This window comes from Aphelocoma coerulescens, chromosome 1, assembly GCF_041296385.1.
Source record: "Aphelocoma coerulescens isolate FSJ_1873_10779 chromosome 1, UR_Acoe_1.0, whole genome shotgun sequence".
Lineage (NCBI taxonomy): Eukaryota > Metazoa > Chordata > Aves > Passeriformes > Corvidae > Aphelocoma > Aphelocoma coerulescens.
The window spans coordinates 68,748,870-68,764,552 of NC_091013.1; the positions used below are offsets into that span (position 1 = coordinate 68,748,870).

The 15,683-nt window shown below is 36.7% G+C and overlaps 1 protein-coding gene across 8 annotated transcripts in view; it reads left to right on the forward strand.

The window, feature by feature from the left end:
- SUPT20H (SPT20 homolog, SAGA complex component) overlaps positions 1–15,683 on the forward strand; it is a 29,934-nt gene that overhangs the window by 11,090 nt on the left and 3,161 nt on the right. For 3 of the 8 annotated variants that reach the window (XM_069011991.1, XM_069012021.1, XM_069012001.1), the window contains exons 14-21: positions 572–729; positions 2,933–2,965; positions 4,867–4,978; positions 7,149–7,257; positions 7,509–7,667; positions 9,418–9,730; positions 10,734–10,888; positions 13,137–13,192. In XM_069011991.1, coding sequence (XP_068868092.1) covers positions 572–729; positions 2,933–2,965; positions 4,867–4,978; positions 7,149–7,257; positions 7,509–7,667; positions 9,418–9,730; positions 10,734–10,888; positions 13,137–13,192 — 1,095 coding nt within the window. Of the gene's footprint in view, positions 1–571; positions 730–2,932; positions 2,966–4,866; positions 4,979–7,148; positions 7,258–7,508; positions 7,668–9,417; positions 9,731–10,733; positions 10,889–11,803; positions 11,953–13,136; positions 13,193–15,683 lie in introns of those variants that run through there. The other 5 variants (XM_069012010.1, XM_069012029.1, XR_011150076.1 and 2 more) reach the window with 4 other exon arrangements.

The window sequence follows — 15,683 nt, forward strand, 5'->3', positions numbered from 1 at the left end:
TCTGCAATGTTTAAGTTGAATCTTAAGATTTTTGGCACAAACTGTGATTTGATCAGAAGTAGTAATTTAATGTAATCAGACATAATTGATTAATTTTTATAATTTCAGAGGCAAGATGCTATCTTTATTAAGAGCATGTATCATGATATCTTTGTAGTTGCATATTGGAAAAAGCAATACTTTCCCATATAACTTAATGTTCAGCTCCAGCATTTTATTCTGAACGTTTTTCGCATTTTCATAATTCATATAAAACTGTTTCTATATATGTTTACCCAGTCTGCCTTTCCATGTCTAACATGATTGTTTGGGGTTTGCAGTATCTTTGTATTTTTAAGAGAATCTTTGTAATTTTAAGAGACAATAAACTCTTTTTCCTCTCTTCCTGTTAATATAACTTCTGGAATCAGTTTCATTTTAAATAATGCACCCCTTCCTAGAGAGTGTTACTTACATTCAGAGTTACTTATACAGTGTTTCTTACTCGATATTGTATATAGAGCTGCTCTGTTTTACTCACTGTTTCAGCTAATGCTTGTTCAAGACTTACTAGTTCATTCTGTCTTTTTAGGAAATGAAGGATGATTATGTGTTTGAATGTGAAGTTGGTAATCAGCTTCAAAAAACAAAACTGACCATTTTTCAGTCTCTTGGCAATCCATTGTACTATGGTAAAATTCAGACACTCAAAGGTGATGAGGAAAATGACAACCTATTAACTCCATCACAGTAAGTTACATGTTCTTTTTTAAACAATGCTGTGATCCAATAGGTGAAGGAAAACAAACATTACTTATCATTTTCAGTCATAAAAATACTCTAGAGCTAGATATCTGATTTAAGATTTTTTAACATGAAAAAACTCAAACCAAAACAAAATGTGTACAAGCAACCATCATATTTCAAATGTGCTTTCTTGTTAAATTGGTGCATTCTTTTACATTGAAGATACATGGAGGGGAAAATAAGAGTACCAGCAAATCCAATCATGCAGATTGTGGAGACACCATAAGAGATTATTGCTGCACTCTTTTTTGGTGATACTCAGAATTTTAATTGTTCTCAAAATTTGCTTGATGCTATGAAAGCATAAGACTTGACTATATTCTGTTTACTCTTAGATCCAGTTAAACTAAATAAATGAAGAAAAACATGAGCTTCTAAGAAGCTTCATAATTTTGAATTGTTTGGAATATGCTGGTTTTGGCTGCGATTCTACAAAGATTCTCTGTTCTTGGCTCTTTTTGTTGTATGTACCAGATTATTTGTGTAGAGGAACCTGTGCAGCAGAGTAGAGCCCATAAATTTCAGTAAGGCAAGGAGCAGTGAGACTGAGCAAACTTTTTAGTTCTGCTAATGAAAGTTATTTTTATCATCTAGTATGTAATCATTCTCTTATTTTTATGAAAATCTCAAAAGTATTAAGTATTAAGAATGTTTTATCCCTAGACTTGAGCTATTTACTGTTTGTTTCCATACTGCTGTGGTTTAACCCCAGCTGGCAACTAAGCACCATGCAAGCACTCACTCCCTCCTCCCCCGGCCTCCCTGGTGGGATGGGGGAAGGAATAGCAAGGGTAAAAGTGAGGAACTGTGTGGGTTGAGATTAAATACAGTTTAGTAGGTAAAGAAAAACCCAAACATGCAAGCAAAACAAAACAAGGAATTCATTCACCACTTCCCATGGGCAGATAGGTGTTTTCCTGTCTCCAGGAGGGGAGGGCCCCATCACACCTGATGGTTACTTGGAAAGACAGATACTTTCTCTCTAAATGCTCCCCCCACCCCTCTCTTCCTTCTTGCCCTGGCTTTATATGCTGAGCATGATGCCGTATGGTATGGAATATCCCCCTCCTTTAGTCATTTGGGGTCAGCTGTCCTTGCAGCATCACTTCCCAACTTCTTGTACACCCCAGCCCTTTTGCTCCTAAGAGACAGAAAAGGCCTGTGTAGGTACTGCTTAGGAATAGCTAAAACACCTATGTATTACTAACACTGTTTTCAGCACAAATCCAAAACAGCCTTGTATCAGCTGCTGTGGAGAAGATTGACTCTATCCCAGCCAAAACCAGCACACATAGTTAGTACTGATGCTCCCTGAACAGCAGTGCTAGCTTAGAGTTCTGTAATAAGGCTGAGAATTAAGTTAGTTTAGAGGTTTTAGATGCCTGGAGGGTTTTGGAAATAACTGGTAAGACACTGACAATTAAAGTTCATCAAAACTTGGGTAACTCCTCATTAGCAAACTGCCATATGAAATGAAAGGAGAAGTAAGCATTTTTGTTGTTCAATAAAATAAAAGGGGTTTTTAATAGTTTTTTCTTTTTGGAGCTGGAGAAAGAGAAAGTTCTGTGAAGTTAAAAAGCATAGTAATAAGTTTGCGAGCCATAACTGTTACACAAAAGAGAGATACTTATTTAGGAGGTCTGGAAGATCACAGGGAATTGGAATTGGCATAAGTAAAATCAAACAATGCAAACTGAACGTTTCTTAGAATATTATGCCTAAGGCTGTTTTTGACATCCCCTCAGAACACTTGTATTTCAGTCTGAGTGTACTGGTATGTTGTTAATTTATACATAACTCTTCCTTTGTACTTTTTACACTGATAATTCTGTAGGAGTTACTCACTCCCATTTTTTTTAATATATAAAATCCAAAATTTCTACATTCTGCCTTTTGCTTTGTAGGTGATTTACTGTTAAAGGAGACCATATTAGATCATGTGTGTATATATTGTAAATATAGATAGGAAGTCAAGTGTGTGTTTCAAGTACTGAATAATACCCAGTCCATTGAATGGATACATTATTGTTTGTATTTTGAGCAGGTATGAAAAAAACACAGCACTGTCATTTGTTTGAAGCCTTGTGATAATAAAAATATGTTCTTTTAGTCCAAGTCATGACTGAAAATGTACTTTACATTTTAGGTTCCTTATTGGTTCGAAGACTGATGCTGAAAGGTAAATTAATATAGTTTGTGCATCTATTTGGATTGATGACAAATAATAAGCTTTGTTCCTTTTTGGCAGTTATGGCTGCCAGTGTTATGGTTTGTGGAAACAGATGCAGAACAAATGAGGAAAAATAAGAGGAATTAATCATCATAACAAGAAGTAGGATAGTGTGTAGTTTCTGTATTTACCCAGCAAGGAAGAATAGAGGACATCAAATACGTGAGTACAGCTTGTCGTGCTACCTGAACTCTGAGAGCATTGCCATTTGGTATGGTAAATTAACAGTGATGGAAATGGTTCATTTGAACTTGTCATTTGAAGTGTAATCTAGGATTTAAGATTTATATGTCTTAGTTTTGTGCACTCTGCATGTCTTGATTTCAGCCTTCCTAGGGAAGCAAGTAATAAAACAGTTTTTCAGCATATTTTAGAATGAGTAGGAATAGCAATTCAGGGATAACTGAGGAAGCAAAATAAGGGGTTTTTAAGTGTTTTGCAGTATGCATCACCCTAGATTGCCTGTGCATATGAGCACAGAACCATTAAAAAGCAACCTCTGTCAGAGCCAGTTGTGTTTTTGTGGCCCCATAGGATACCTCCAGCTGATGTACATGCCATAGCTCTTATCCCCCTGCACCCCTTATGTGCCTGGCAGGCAAATGAGTCTTCTATTTGATCAAAAACCAGTAATAATGTTCTTTTTTTAAATAGGTAATTTTGATTAAGAAACTCTTTGCTTATATTCTCTCCTGCCTCCTTTGTGCTGATACTTTTGCTGCTTGTTCTGTAAGCTGAACTGGGGAGGGATTGGTTGGCTGAAAAGTAAAACAATATTACAAGAGCCTAGTTTTAACTGGATTGATTTCCTGATCATGTTTATCACTGGGTTGCACAAGTTCTTTTGTCAGAATAAGCCACCGGATTTCAGGGACAAGGACAACTAGAAACAGTAGAGGAGGGCAGGATGACCTTTTCAAGGTCATGGCATTTTACTACCCTGATTCCACTGTAATTTTGAGTCAGTCTAAAATCTAATTGCTAAGAAAGGTACACTCCCCCCTTTCCTCTGTTGTGTGTGTTGGGACCCTTGCTTATGTCTGCATTAGTCAGGTAACAGCATATGACAGAAGCAGGGCTATATCAAAATAAAGTGTATTTCGTCACATTTAGGTGTGAGGTAATGGAAATACTCCAGCAGGTTTTCACTGAGGTCTAGTCTGCCAGAGTGTAAGTGACCACAGCACTTCAGCTTGATATTTCAAGGTCACTTTGTATATTCTGCTCATCTTTGTGAAACAGTATTCCTTCAATTGGTTGTTTTAGATTAGTAGAGATGTATGATTCATTTTGATAGAACAGTATTTTAAACTTGTTTGCCTGATGCTTTATCAAATGTTTGTCATAATGTTCACAGAGGAGTGATTGTTCAGCCCTTGCATTTAGACTCCTCACCTGACATAGAGCTCAAGCTAAAGGAGGGTCAGCTGTTCCACAGGCAGAAGAGACACTTCTGTGAAAAGATTCTGGACCTCTGTAATAAAGGGGGAATGGGATCCCCATTGACTGACATCCCAAAGATCTGCAGTTGCTTTTGGGAATGGAACTGTTCTGTCTATTGTTTCCCATATTCCTCCAACAGAGTGCTTCTCACACTGTACTTTGCATTAGAAAAAAAAGGAGATTAAAAGTTAAAATGGAGTAAACCTAGAGCCCAGGAATATAATGTAGAAAGATACAAAGAGGTATAAATATGTTTTTTATCTGTGAATCTCTGTTATGTAGAGATATGCTTACATAATATATAAAATATATGACTCTAACATTCACAATTATGTGTTTAATCTATACTTATCTACTTTAGAAGTTCAAAGTTGTTAATCTTTTTATGTCCTCATTGTTTGTTTCAGGGTGGTGAACCAGTACCAGGAGTTAGTGCAAAATGAAGCTAAATGTACTGTGAAAATGTTTCATAATTCAAGTGGATCAGTCAGTCATCTTTCTCCAGGGAAGGAAATGGAAGTGAGTTTATCAAGTTACGCATTTCTTTTATTTGTCCTTAATTATTGAATTAGTAGAATAATTTTTGCTATCCACATTTAACAGTAAAATAACCTAAAAATGTCATCCTGAATGAATTTTTAAATGTGTTATGGTCATGATCATTCAATGTGAGTATATTGGAAAAGTTAGTGGAAAGCATTTATGTTTTCAATGTTCAAATGTTGTCTTTTAGCTGTTTTGAGGGGTGGGGGGTTTGCTGTGTATCATGTAGTTAGCTCCAAAGTTTTGTTTTAGCATTTTCCCCTGTTCAGTTGAAACTTTCATAGAGCAGTATAGTAAAATGCAGCTGTGTGTCTTCTTTTGCAGATCAGTAAACACAGAAGCAGATGGAGTAGCTGAACTTCTTTTACCTTTTAGAAATTCAAATTATTTTCTCTTCAATTTGAGGAGGAAAACTTAAAAAAAAAAAAAAACAAACAAAAAAACAAAGGCAAAAAAACCTTCAAACAAAAATGGTAAAAAAAACCCCAAACAGACAAAAAAAAAAACAAACCACCAAAAAGCCTCCAAAACACAAGCCCCAACAACTTTAAAGTGTGTATGTTTACATGCACACACATTTCTACATTTCCAGTATAAATTCTTCCATTCCCAAATTTTCCTGCCTGTTGGCACTGCCTTGTGTTTTACTTGCTGCTTCTGGCCTTTTTTGGTCAGACTCAGTGCTTTAGCAGTGAGCTCTATGTTATGCTCCACCTAGTAAATGAGATTTATATCCACTGGGGTATTTCCTAAATACCCTAAATACCTTCCTATGAATTAAATTTCCCCTAAATATCTATTTATGAACTCCCAACAATGTGTCTCTGAAAGAGGTAGTTCCTGGTGTCAGCCAGACCAGCAGCATTCCAAGGCCAGCAGTTGCAGAGAGGGATATGAATGTTTCTCTGTATGAGTGCACACATACAGGCATGTACATGCATGTGTGTGTATATGCATTAAAATCATACAGTGATGGGGGTGGAAGGGTACTTGTGGAAGTCAACTTGCCTGCCTTTCCAAGCCTCCACCAAAAGCTGGACCAGAGTTACTCAGGTTACTGTATTTAATCATCATTGGAATGGGGTGTTGGTCTTTATTTTCAAAATCAAGAAAGCAAGAAGCAGATTTTAATAAAAGAAGAGAAAGGTAGTCCTCAGAATTTTCCTCAAAAGATTTGTTTTTATAAGCAAGCAGTTAGAAAATTAGAGGGACTGTCTCTTAATACTGAGAATCAGTGAAAGCTAAGCTCACCAAAATGGGTGATTCTGCACAATGCTCTGATTTCTTAGCTCATGCACATCTGATTGAGACTCCAGTAATGAAGTATTCTGTTCACTATATTGCCAGCCTCATTTCCTAGTTTCAGCAGTTTGGGAACTGCATGTTTGTGTAGACATTATTTTCATTTATGGATACCTGTTTTATAGGTAAAAACACATAGACTGTAACTGTGAATGTGTTTCACTGCTGAGTCTTTTGATAGTGTCAGCTATTGGAATAATGGATTTAGGGTCTGTTGTGAATGACTGAGAACTACAGACTCGAGTAGCTGAAGTAGATTTATGTTCAGACAACCTAATAATTAGGTTATAAGAACAAACAAAAAGGCTGCATCTTCTCTCTAAAAATAGGAAGTTCTTGTCCCACTGAAGCCAGTGGGGAAATGTGTCTTGATTTCTCTGCATTCAGGATTTTCCTGAACTTATTTCAAATCCTGCTCCCAGAATGAAGAATTCTGATCCTGTTCTTTAAGTCTGTCTTGGTTGAAAATGGCAGGTATATATGAATGAATGAATGAATGAAATTATATAATTTTTCAATTAAAACCTAAATGTTCTATTACTCAAGTGTATTTGTCACTTTTGCATTTGTGAAAATTACTAAAAGAATTTCAGAATTATGGAGTAAATGAAACTCTTTAATTATTTTACTTACTTCTTTGCTCAGTTTAAATTTTTACCAGCACTTTCATGCTGCTTCTTGATGGTAAACACTTTATCTAAAGACAGTTCATCTGAAATGTCTGAAAGGAATTTTGTCGTAGTTCTGAGAAGCCTTAATACAAATCAGTCGAATTGTCTTTTCTGTCAGCTATGTGGAAGCTCTTATCATTGCTCTGGTAGTGTTAATTTCTCTTTCCTCCCAGCAGCCAGAAAGTGTATCAGGCTCTGTTCAGTCTTCAGTACTGGGGAAAGGTGTAAAACACCGACCTCCTCCTATCAAATTACCTTCAAGTTCAGGAAGTAGCTCTTCAGGTAATTATTTTTTGACTCAAGTGTCTCATTTTAACATGTTCTGCCTGTTGTAAAATGACAGGATATCCCTTTAGTAAAGATCTAATAAAAAAATACGAGCATCTTATCTGTGAGAAGAGCATGGTTTTTTGTGTTTTGTTTTTGTTTTGTTTTGTTTAATTTCTGATTATATTGTTCACAAAATTTTATCCTAATATTCAAGTTTACATGTACTCACAGAATAGCAATGTATTTTAATTATGCTTTTTCAGGTAATATTTTTAGTTCACAACAGTCAAGTGGCCATCTAAAATCCCCAACTCCACCTCCTCCTTCTAAGCCTCCTGGTCTTTCTCGGAAACAATCTATGGATCTTAATCAAGTTAGCATGCTCTCTCCAGCTGCCATGTCTCCTGCGAGCTCTTCACAAAGTGAGTCACGACCTAAATTCTCCATTAAATCTTAGGCTTTTGCATAAATGCTTCCTGAGATAAACTTCTTAACCTGTGGAATGATGAAATTTAAGTGTACAGTGTACCCTAAATTGTATAAGTTGTGCAGCTTTAGGCAGGTCTCTTGTTCACTGTATGTATTTTATGTTTATTGTAACTGTGTTCGTTTTCTGTATATATATGTATGCACCCTCTGTGTATACGTTTTAATACATTTTATGCAATTAGCATGATCTCCTCATATATGAAAAGGCTGGTAGATGATGTGATGAGATAAAATTCCAAAGTGTAGATTTTTTTTTTTTTCCTCCAGTGTAAAAACAGTATGTTAGATCAATTTGCCTTTACGTAATTTAAGCATCTGGTTTTTCAAATGTTATAGGAGCTGGTGCAGTTGTGTATCTATGTATGTATATAATCTGATCAGTCCCAAGGTGATGATACAATAAACAATAAGATGATTTTTTAAAAACACTCCTACACTGTTTTACAAATCATTGCTGATTGCAAGTGTGGTGGTGATGCTGCTGCTGATAGCACCATATTCTCAGGTGTTAAAATGCAAATTTCAATCAGAAGTGACGTCCTAGTTAAAGTATTTTCATTAACACTGACAGAATCATTGTAATCATAGCTGTAGATCATAAACATTTTCTAAAACATGTATGCGTCTTGAGCCATTTCGTGAACAGATCTGTACAAAGAGGAAAACCATAGCTGCAGCTTCTCAGTTTTTTTATGAATAATTGTATACTGCACATTCCAGTATCCTGCATGGTATTATAATATGCTTTTTGCATTAAATAATTTAAAATCTGGGTAGCTCAAAAGGTGTAACTTCTCTGCCTTCTTGTTTTGCACAAGATAAAAAAGGAAACTTATGAAAGTTTTCTTCCAAAATACTGAGTCTGGTTTTATGTTAGTATTATGAATTGTGTACATCTGCTGCACACAGTTGTTACTTTAAGGCTCTGGTCACCATTCATATTTATTTCCTTTCTTTCTGCAGGACATGAAAGCTTAAAAAAAAACCAAAGAAAACAAAAAAAACCAGCTCAAGCGTTTTGGGGGTTTTGTTTTTTGATTGATAGACTTTGCCTACTGCATCCACAACAAATACAGCTGTATGTGCTACATTTAAGCAGAGGGAATTACACAGTAGCTTTTAAAGATGCAGTATTATCCTCTGGTTCTTAAATATTAATTAATTGCTTTTTATTTGGTCAATATTTGGCAAATGGCAGTTTGACTGTCTGATGAAATTTAGATCAGCCCCAGGATTGTTGAAATAGTACATGTTCCTGCTGACTCTCTTGTTTTCTGTATCTTTTTAACACCATGCTATTGTGCAGGCAGTACATGGATACTATTTGTTTAACAGTTTAGGACAAACATTAATTAGGTTTAAATGGTCACTAAGAAATTATTTTAAGTATTCTTGAATGGAATTACGACTTAATGTACAATAAATTATGGCAGCCTTAAAGGAAAATAGAAATTGGTGTATGCCACAAGGAATGAAGCATGGCGAATGGGTTTTCTTTGTGATTATACTGCATCCTTAACAATGAGTGTGTGCTGCAACACTTGTGTCGTGTAGAAATTAACACTTGCAGTCTAAAAAACAGAAGAAATTGTCAGTGCTAAGTAAGATTCCATTAACCTTATTATACAAAAAGGATTGGCCTTTTATAACAAACTAGCACTTTTTATTTTTCTCAATGAGCAGGGTCTGGAACTCCTAAACCATCTACTCCTACTCCAACCAACACCCCTTCATCGACCCCACACCCTCCTGATGCTCAGAGCTCAACTCCTATTACCCCTTCTGCCACCCCTACTCCCCAAGATTCAGGCTTCACCCCTCAGCCCACTTTGTTAACCCCGTTTGCTCAGCAGCAAATGTCTCTGAGCCAGGCACTGCCTGTAATGACCATTCCTCTTTCCACCATGGTAACATCCATTACTACAGGAACAACCTCCACCCAGGTCATGGCAAACCCTGCAGGACTTAACTTCATCAATGTAGTGGGCTCTGTGTGGTAAGTCTTTTGTTATGATGGTTTCTAAATTTACCATGGGGGTTGGTTGGTTGGTGGGAGGGGGTGTGGTCCAGGACTGTCCACCATCCATTAGGGTAAATATTCTTCAGATATACAATACAATACAGATCATTCACCTTCTAATTACAAAGTGAAGAGCCACTAGAAACTATTTGCATTTCCCAAATAGAAGTCACCTACTATTAGAATACTGAAAAGATCTATTAAGAAAGGCCTTCATTGCTTTCATCTTTTTGGAGTCATATACGTTCATTTCTTCAGGCTTTATCTCAATTTAAGTGATTTCTGAAGTTTTGCTCTATAAGTTTGAGAACTTCTTTTTATTAACCAGAGAGGAGGTAGAATATCATATGCAGACCAATCTAAATGAAAAATGGGAACAGATTTGTTTCTATCGACTTAGAAAAGCATTGAGGTTAAACAGTCTTTGATCCTTAAAACTCATTCTGGGGTTTGAAGAAAATAATAAATGCTGTCAAGAGTAGATTGTATGGTATAACATGAACTGCTTTTTAGACTAAGGAAAATTCTATGATTACAATGGTCAGTGTAAGACACGTAGTGTGCTTCAATGCAGGTATCAGACATTTATCCAGCTAAGGTGTTCAGCAGTTGGTCACTGTTGATAAGTTAGAGATGTTTTTAACAGGGCAAAAAGAGAATGCAAACCTGTTCCTTTTATGATAGTACAACCATTTTGAAAATCTTTTAGTATTTCTAGAATAAAAGGACCACTTGTAGTTTATCTTCCTCAGTTGATAGCAAAAAAGAAAAAAACATGTATATGCCAATAATATGGAATGTGTTTGTTATGTTTTGGGCAAAACAATTTTTTTTTAAGCTACAGTGCTGCTTTATCCGTTAATTGCATAATTTACAGCACGGAACTGATTTACTTGCCATAAGACAGAGGGCAAAAATTTAGTTTTTCAGGTTTACTTGTGCCACTTGGATTTGATGTGTTGTCTTTCCTCTTCTACAGTGGAGCACAGTCACTGATGAGTGGTTCAAACTCTATGTTGGGGTGCAACACTGGTGCCATAGCCCCTGCAGGTATAAATCTGAGTGGCATTTTACCCCCAGGAGGTCTGGTACCAAGTGCGCTGCCCGCTGCAATGCAGTCTGCCTCTCAAGCAGGTCAGTGTGACTGAGTGGAAAAGCCGCCCTTCAGACAGGGACAGTGTAAAAACGTTTTGTGAGAAAAATGGACTGAAGTGGCCATTGTGTGAAGAGGGTTGTGTATTTGATGGCTGGAGCTCAGGAACAACAAACTTGCTTTTGCATTCGAGGTGTAGGCTGTGTTGGAGATTGTTTGAAGATGGTTTTTGGTGAGCTAGGCTGGGGATACGTAGTCAAAACCTGGATTGTTTGGTGTGCTCAGTAAGAACTTTGAAAGAAACTTCAAATTCAAATGCAATTTTTGAATTGCATTTGCCAAAAAAATGGAATTGAATTTTTTGCCAAAAAAAAAAAAAAAGGCATGATTGAACTTAGAAAGAGGCTTCACTTTTTAAATGTATGGGGCATTTTATTCTGGCCCTGGTACTACTTTATTCTTGTACTACAGTTAAGTAGTTCCTCATTGCCTTCAAATGCAACTATATAAATCTTAAAGGCACAATTTAAAATACCAGTTTATTTTTTCTGAACATATAATAAAGAAAAAAATCTAATGTATGATTATAGAATGAGAAGAGTAAAAGACTTCAAGATATCTGTCCCTTTTGCTAAGATAGTCATATCTGTCTAAGCCATACTGAACCAATGTTTATCTAAACTGTCTTTAAATACCTTCACTAAAGAAGATTCCAATCTTTCTCAGTAGCTCTTTGGAGTGGTTCATTATCCATGCAAAATGTTTCCTTCTAATTACAGTGCATCTCCTGAATTGCAATTTTTTTTTCTCCTATACCTTTCAGACGTGAAAAACAGTTGTTCACTCTTTCTCTTTACCTTCTAAGTATCAAACATGCTGTCATGTCCCACATTTGTCTTCTCTTTCTGATAGGTTGTATTTTTCAAACCTTTCATAATCCTGTCACTCTTTTCTAGACTGTCCAATTTGCTTACATCCTTCTTAAAATGTGATAACCAAAACTGGACACAAGCCTGAGCTTGGCTGATTTACCACTGTGGAGCACAGCAGAATAAATGCATCTCATCTCTTTCACAACATTCCTGTTAACATTTCCCCAAATGAGGTCTGCCTATTTTTTATCTGTATTTTTTGCAACAGTATTACCTTAACATAAGAATGGCTTTACTGGTTTAGGCCAAAAATCCATCCAGTCTATATTCTGTCTCTGACAGTTGCCATTAGAGGATACTGAGGAGAGAGTATAAGATGAGGCAAAAGTGTGAAGTGAAACATCCCTTGTCTACAACTGTACCTCTTCTGGCAATCTACAGCTTTGAGACTTTCTCAGCTGAAGAATAGCCACATGGATCTTTGTGCTTAAAATCCTGTGCTAGATTTCTAGTCTGTGGATTTATCTGATTGGTTTTTGAATCCATTAAATTTTTGGAATCTCTACAGCATCTTGTGACAGTGAATTTTATAAATGTAAACTGTGTGAAGAGGTTCTTTTTTTTTGTGTGCTCTGTAGTTTGTGATATGGATGATTTGGGTATGTTTGTGACTTACTGTAACTTCTCATGTCCTTTCTTGCTGTATAGACACAAAGCTAGTTACAATTTTGTACTTGGTCATTTGTCTTTTTTTAATTCAATGTTAGTGAGTTTTGGACCATTTCTTCAATTCACAAAGATCACTTTTAGTCTAGTTCTGTCCTTTCAAGCGCCATCAACCTCTACCAGTTTGGTGTCACAGATTTTTACATGCTGTGCTGTCACCCACACAACAGATGCGAGTAGTGATCTGATCTGGGTCTGTGCAAGACCTCCCGGGCTTCCATTTGATAGCTGCTGTCTTAGGGGAGCATTGCTCAGATTGGGGGTGGGATTGTTTCCTGTTAAAGGTTAATAAGAGTGTATTGCTTGATTGAGCCCTTGGATTTTTTTGGATTTACTGTACCAACAGTAAAACTTTTTAAAAGACAGAAGAAGGATCACTGAAAAATAACTGCTGTGGTGTTCTCCACAATCACCTTCATGTAAATGCATTAACAGGTTATAGGTCACAGGGTACAGTGGTTAGTAGTGGCACAGATTTCTTTTCATTTAGTCAGCTCTTTTGTGCTTTGAGCCTGAATAACTATGAACTGCATTATGGAAAATGCAGCATTGTATTAAGTATGAAATTTACACTTGCCAGTTTTCCAACTTCAAAATGTTTAGAAATAGTCCCAGTGAAAAGGTGTACTGCAAAGCACAAATACAACAGAGTAAAGACTCACTACTAATAAAAAGATGTTTTCTTTAACAGGCAGCCCATTTGGTTTGAAAAATACATCAAATCTTCGGCCCTTAAATCTTCTACAGGTAATTGATATACTTGGACACAATAATAATGATAATTTCATACCTTTCTGTAGAGACCTGCTTTGTGCTGCTTACTGTGCTGCCCCACACAGATCTTTGGAGCCAGTTGGTCAGACCATTTACTGCAAATCGTAATTGCTTATTTAAAAGGCTTAGAATAAGAGAAAAGACTACTTCCATAGAGATACCACATGGAAGTTATATTCCTAGCCCAGAACAAAGCAGATAATTCTCAGTAACAATCGAAAGATGCTGACATTTGGATTCAAAAGATTGATCCTAAAATAGAATCTTTCAAGATTTGCCTAAGCTTTCATTGCAGATCATTCTTTATACTAAAGTTACAATTATACTGTACAAAATAGTGTAGTAGAATCACTCAAAGGTTACACATAGAATGCCAGAAAGCCAAGCTCAGCATGCACAGGTAGCTGCAGTAACAGGTTTAAAGAGCTTCTGGTCTAGGAAATGGAACTTCATGTAAGATAGGGAGTTTAGAAGGTCTGTAAATACTTTCTTTGCACTAAGCAAAGAAATACAAACAAACATGAGCAGATGTTGTTTGTTATGTCAGAGTTGCATTTAAAAGCGGAACAGGGACTGTTTGTGGAACTGGGTGGAGTTCCCAGACTTTGAAGTCAGCTGCCAGATGCAGGTGCACAATTGCACCTTCAGTCTTCCACATTTGTTGCACCATGCTTCAAAAATTATTACCAGCTTTGCTACTTCCTCTTCCCACTCCTGTACACACTCCAGAAACATGGAAAAGGGCAGGCACAGGAGGCAATTATGTCAGACTAGAGCTCTTCTGTAGAATTAGATGCTTGTATTCAAGTGATTCCACATTGAAGGACATCCTTTCAAGCTAGCTCTGCCACTCATATAAACCAAGAACAATTTGGCTGAAATAAGTGCAATTGAAGCTGGGGTAAGGGAGAGGAATTAAGGCCATTTCACTATCTATTAAAATTCAGGGGAATGTTTTGAAAGTGGAAATTATATACAGTGCTTTTGAAGACTGGCATTTACCTTTCAAGTATCAGTATAGTATCTGCCATTTTAATTAAAATGATTAAAATGTATTTTTCTATGGAAGTATCTTGCTATAAGTTCATGGAAGTTTGTGTTCAGAGCATGAGGCCTTTTCACAAACAGCAACAACTGTAAACTGATTGATTTTAAAGGAACTTTAAAACAAAAGCCAAGCCTCTAGGAAATACATCACTATCAATACTATGTTCATCCTAGAACAGTGGGAAACTCAGCAGTTTGATTAAATTATGCCTTTTGTTTTTAATCCTTAACAGCTTCCAGGTGGTTCACTTATTTTTAACCCACTCCAGCAGCAGCTATCACAGTTTTCCCCACAGCAACAATCTCAGCAGCCTGTAGGCCTCAGCAACAGGGAGAACTGGTGTGTGCCAACAGCCCTTAGTCTGGGGTGCATGGATGAAACAGTTTCTTCTATTCTCCCCACCTCCATTAGTAAATGAAGCAGAGTGGGAGGAAAGCCTTCCTCCTAAACCTTCTCAAACAGCAAAGGCTGACTACAGTGGCTCTGTTGCTGTGGCTGGAGCCGAGTTATACTCCTTTATTTATATCCCACATAGAAAAGCTGTAACAAACCAACTGGCTGAGCACTGTCTGTGTCATGAAGAGACCCAGCCCCACTGTATAAGTAGTGTAAAATCAGCTTAGTGCTATGTTTATCATAACTAATAGATACATCAGATGAACAGAGAAAAAATGCAGTCAGGGTTATTACAGAGTAACTAAAATTTGTTACTTACACTACTGTGAGTTGGCTTACAACCCTCACTGCAGTAGTTCAACAGAATTTTCTTTGCACCAAAGGAAATATCAGTTGTCTTTAAAGCTGTAATCTTAAGACATTAGCTCTACTGCTGCCTGTAATTAGTGTTAAAGGCTTTAATCACTGAGGAAGTCTACAGTCTTGATAGAGACCAATCTGTCCTCAAAATGACAAATTTTGAGTGGTCAGTTGCACCTTAAAAATCCTAAGGTGCAGGTACCAGGTCAGTACTTAAAAATCCTAACCAAAGCTGATGCAGCAATTTGGGAAAACTAGCTGCTCTGTTTTTGTGTTCTTCTTCCCAGACATAAGACTCTTTACTGGATACTCAAGTTTGTCATAATTTCACTTGTGCTACTGTAGACTTCATAAATAAGATGCCTCTTTCAAATGTTTTATGGTATATAGCCTCCTGTGCCACAGGCCTTGTTCTGGATTGTGGGACAGTTTAATGGGAAAGTTTCAGATTTGTTCTCAGCATCCAGATCTCTGAATGCCATTTAGTAGTTGAGTTACTTTAAAAAAAAAAAAAAATCATGTGACCTTGTACTGTTGGGTTTTATTTTCTGGACATTGAACATCAAGGGTGTTTACAAAAAGGCTGATGTAAGCATAGTCCTTGTGGCAGAAAGTTCTTCTGGAGAAAATCAATCTGTGCATTGGTTAAATTGCCCTAGG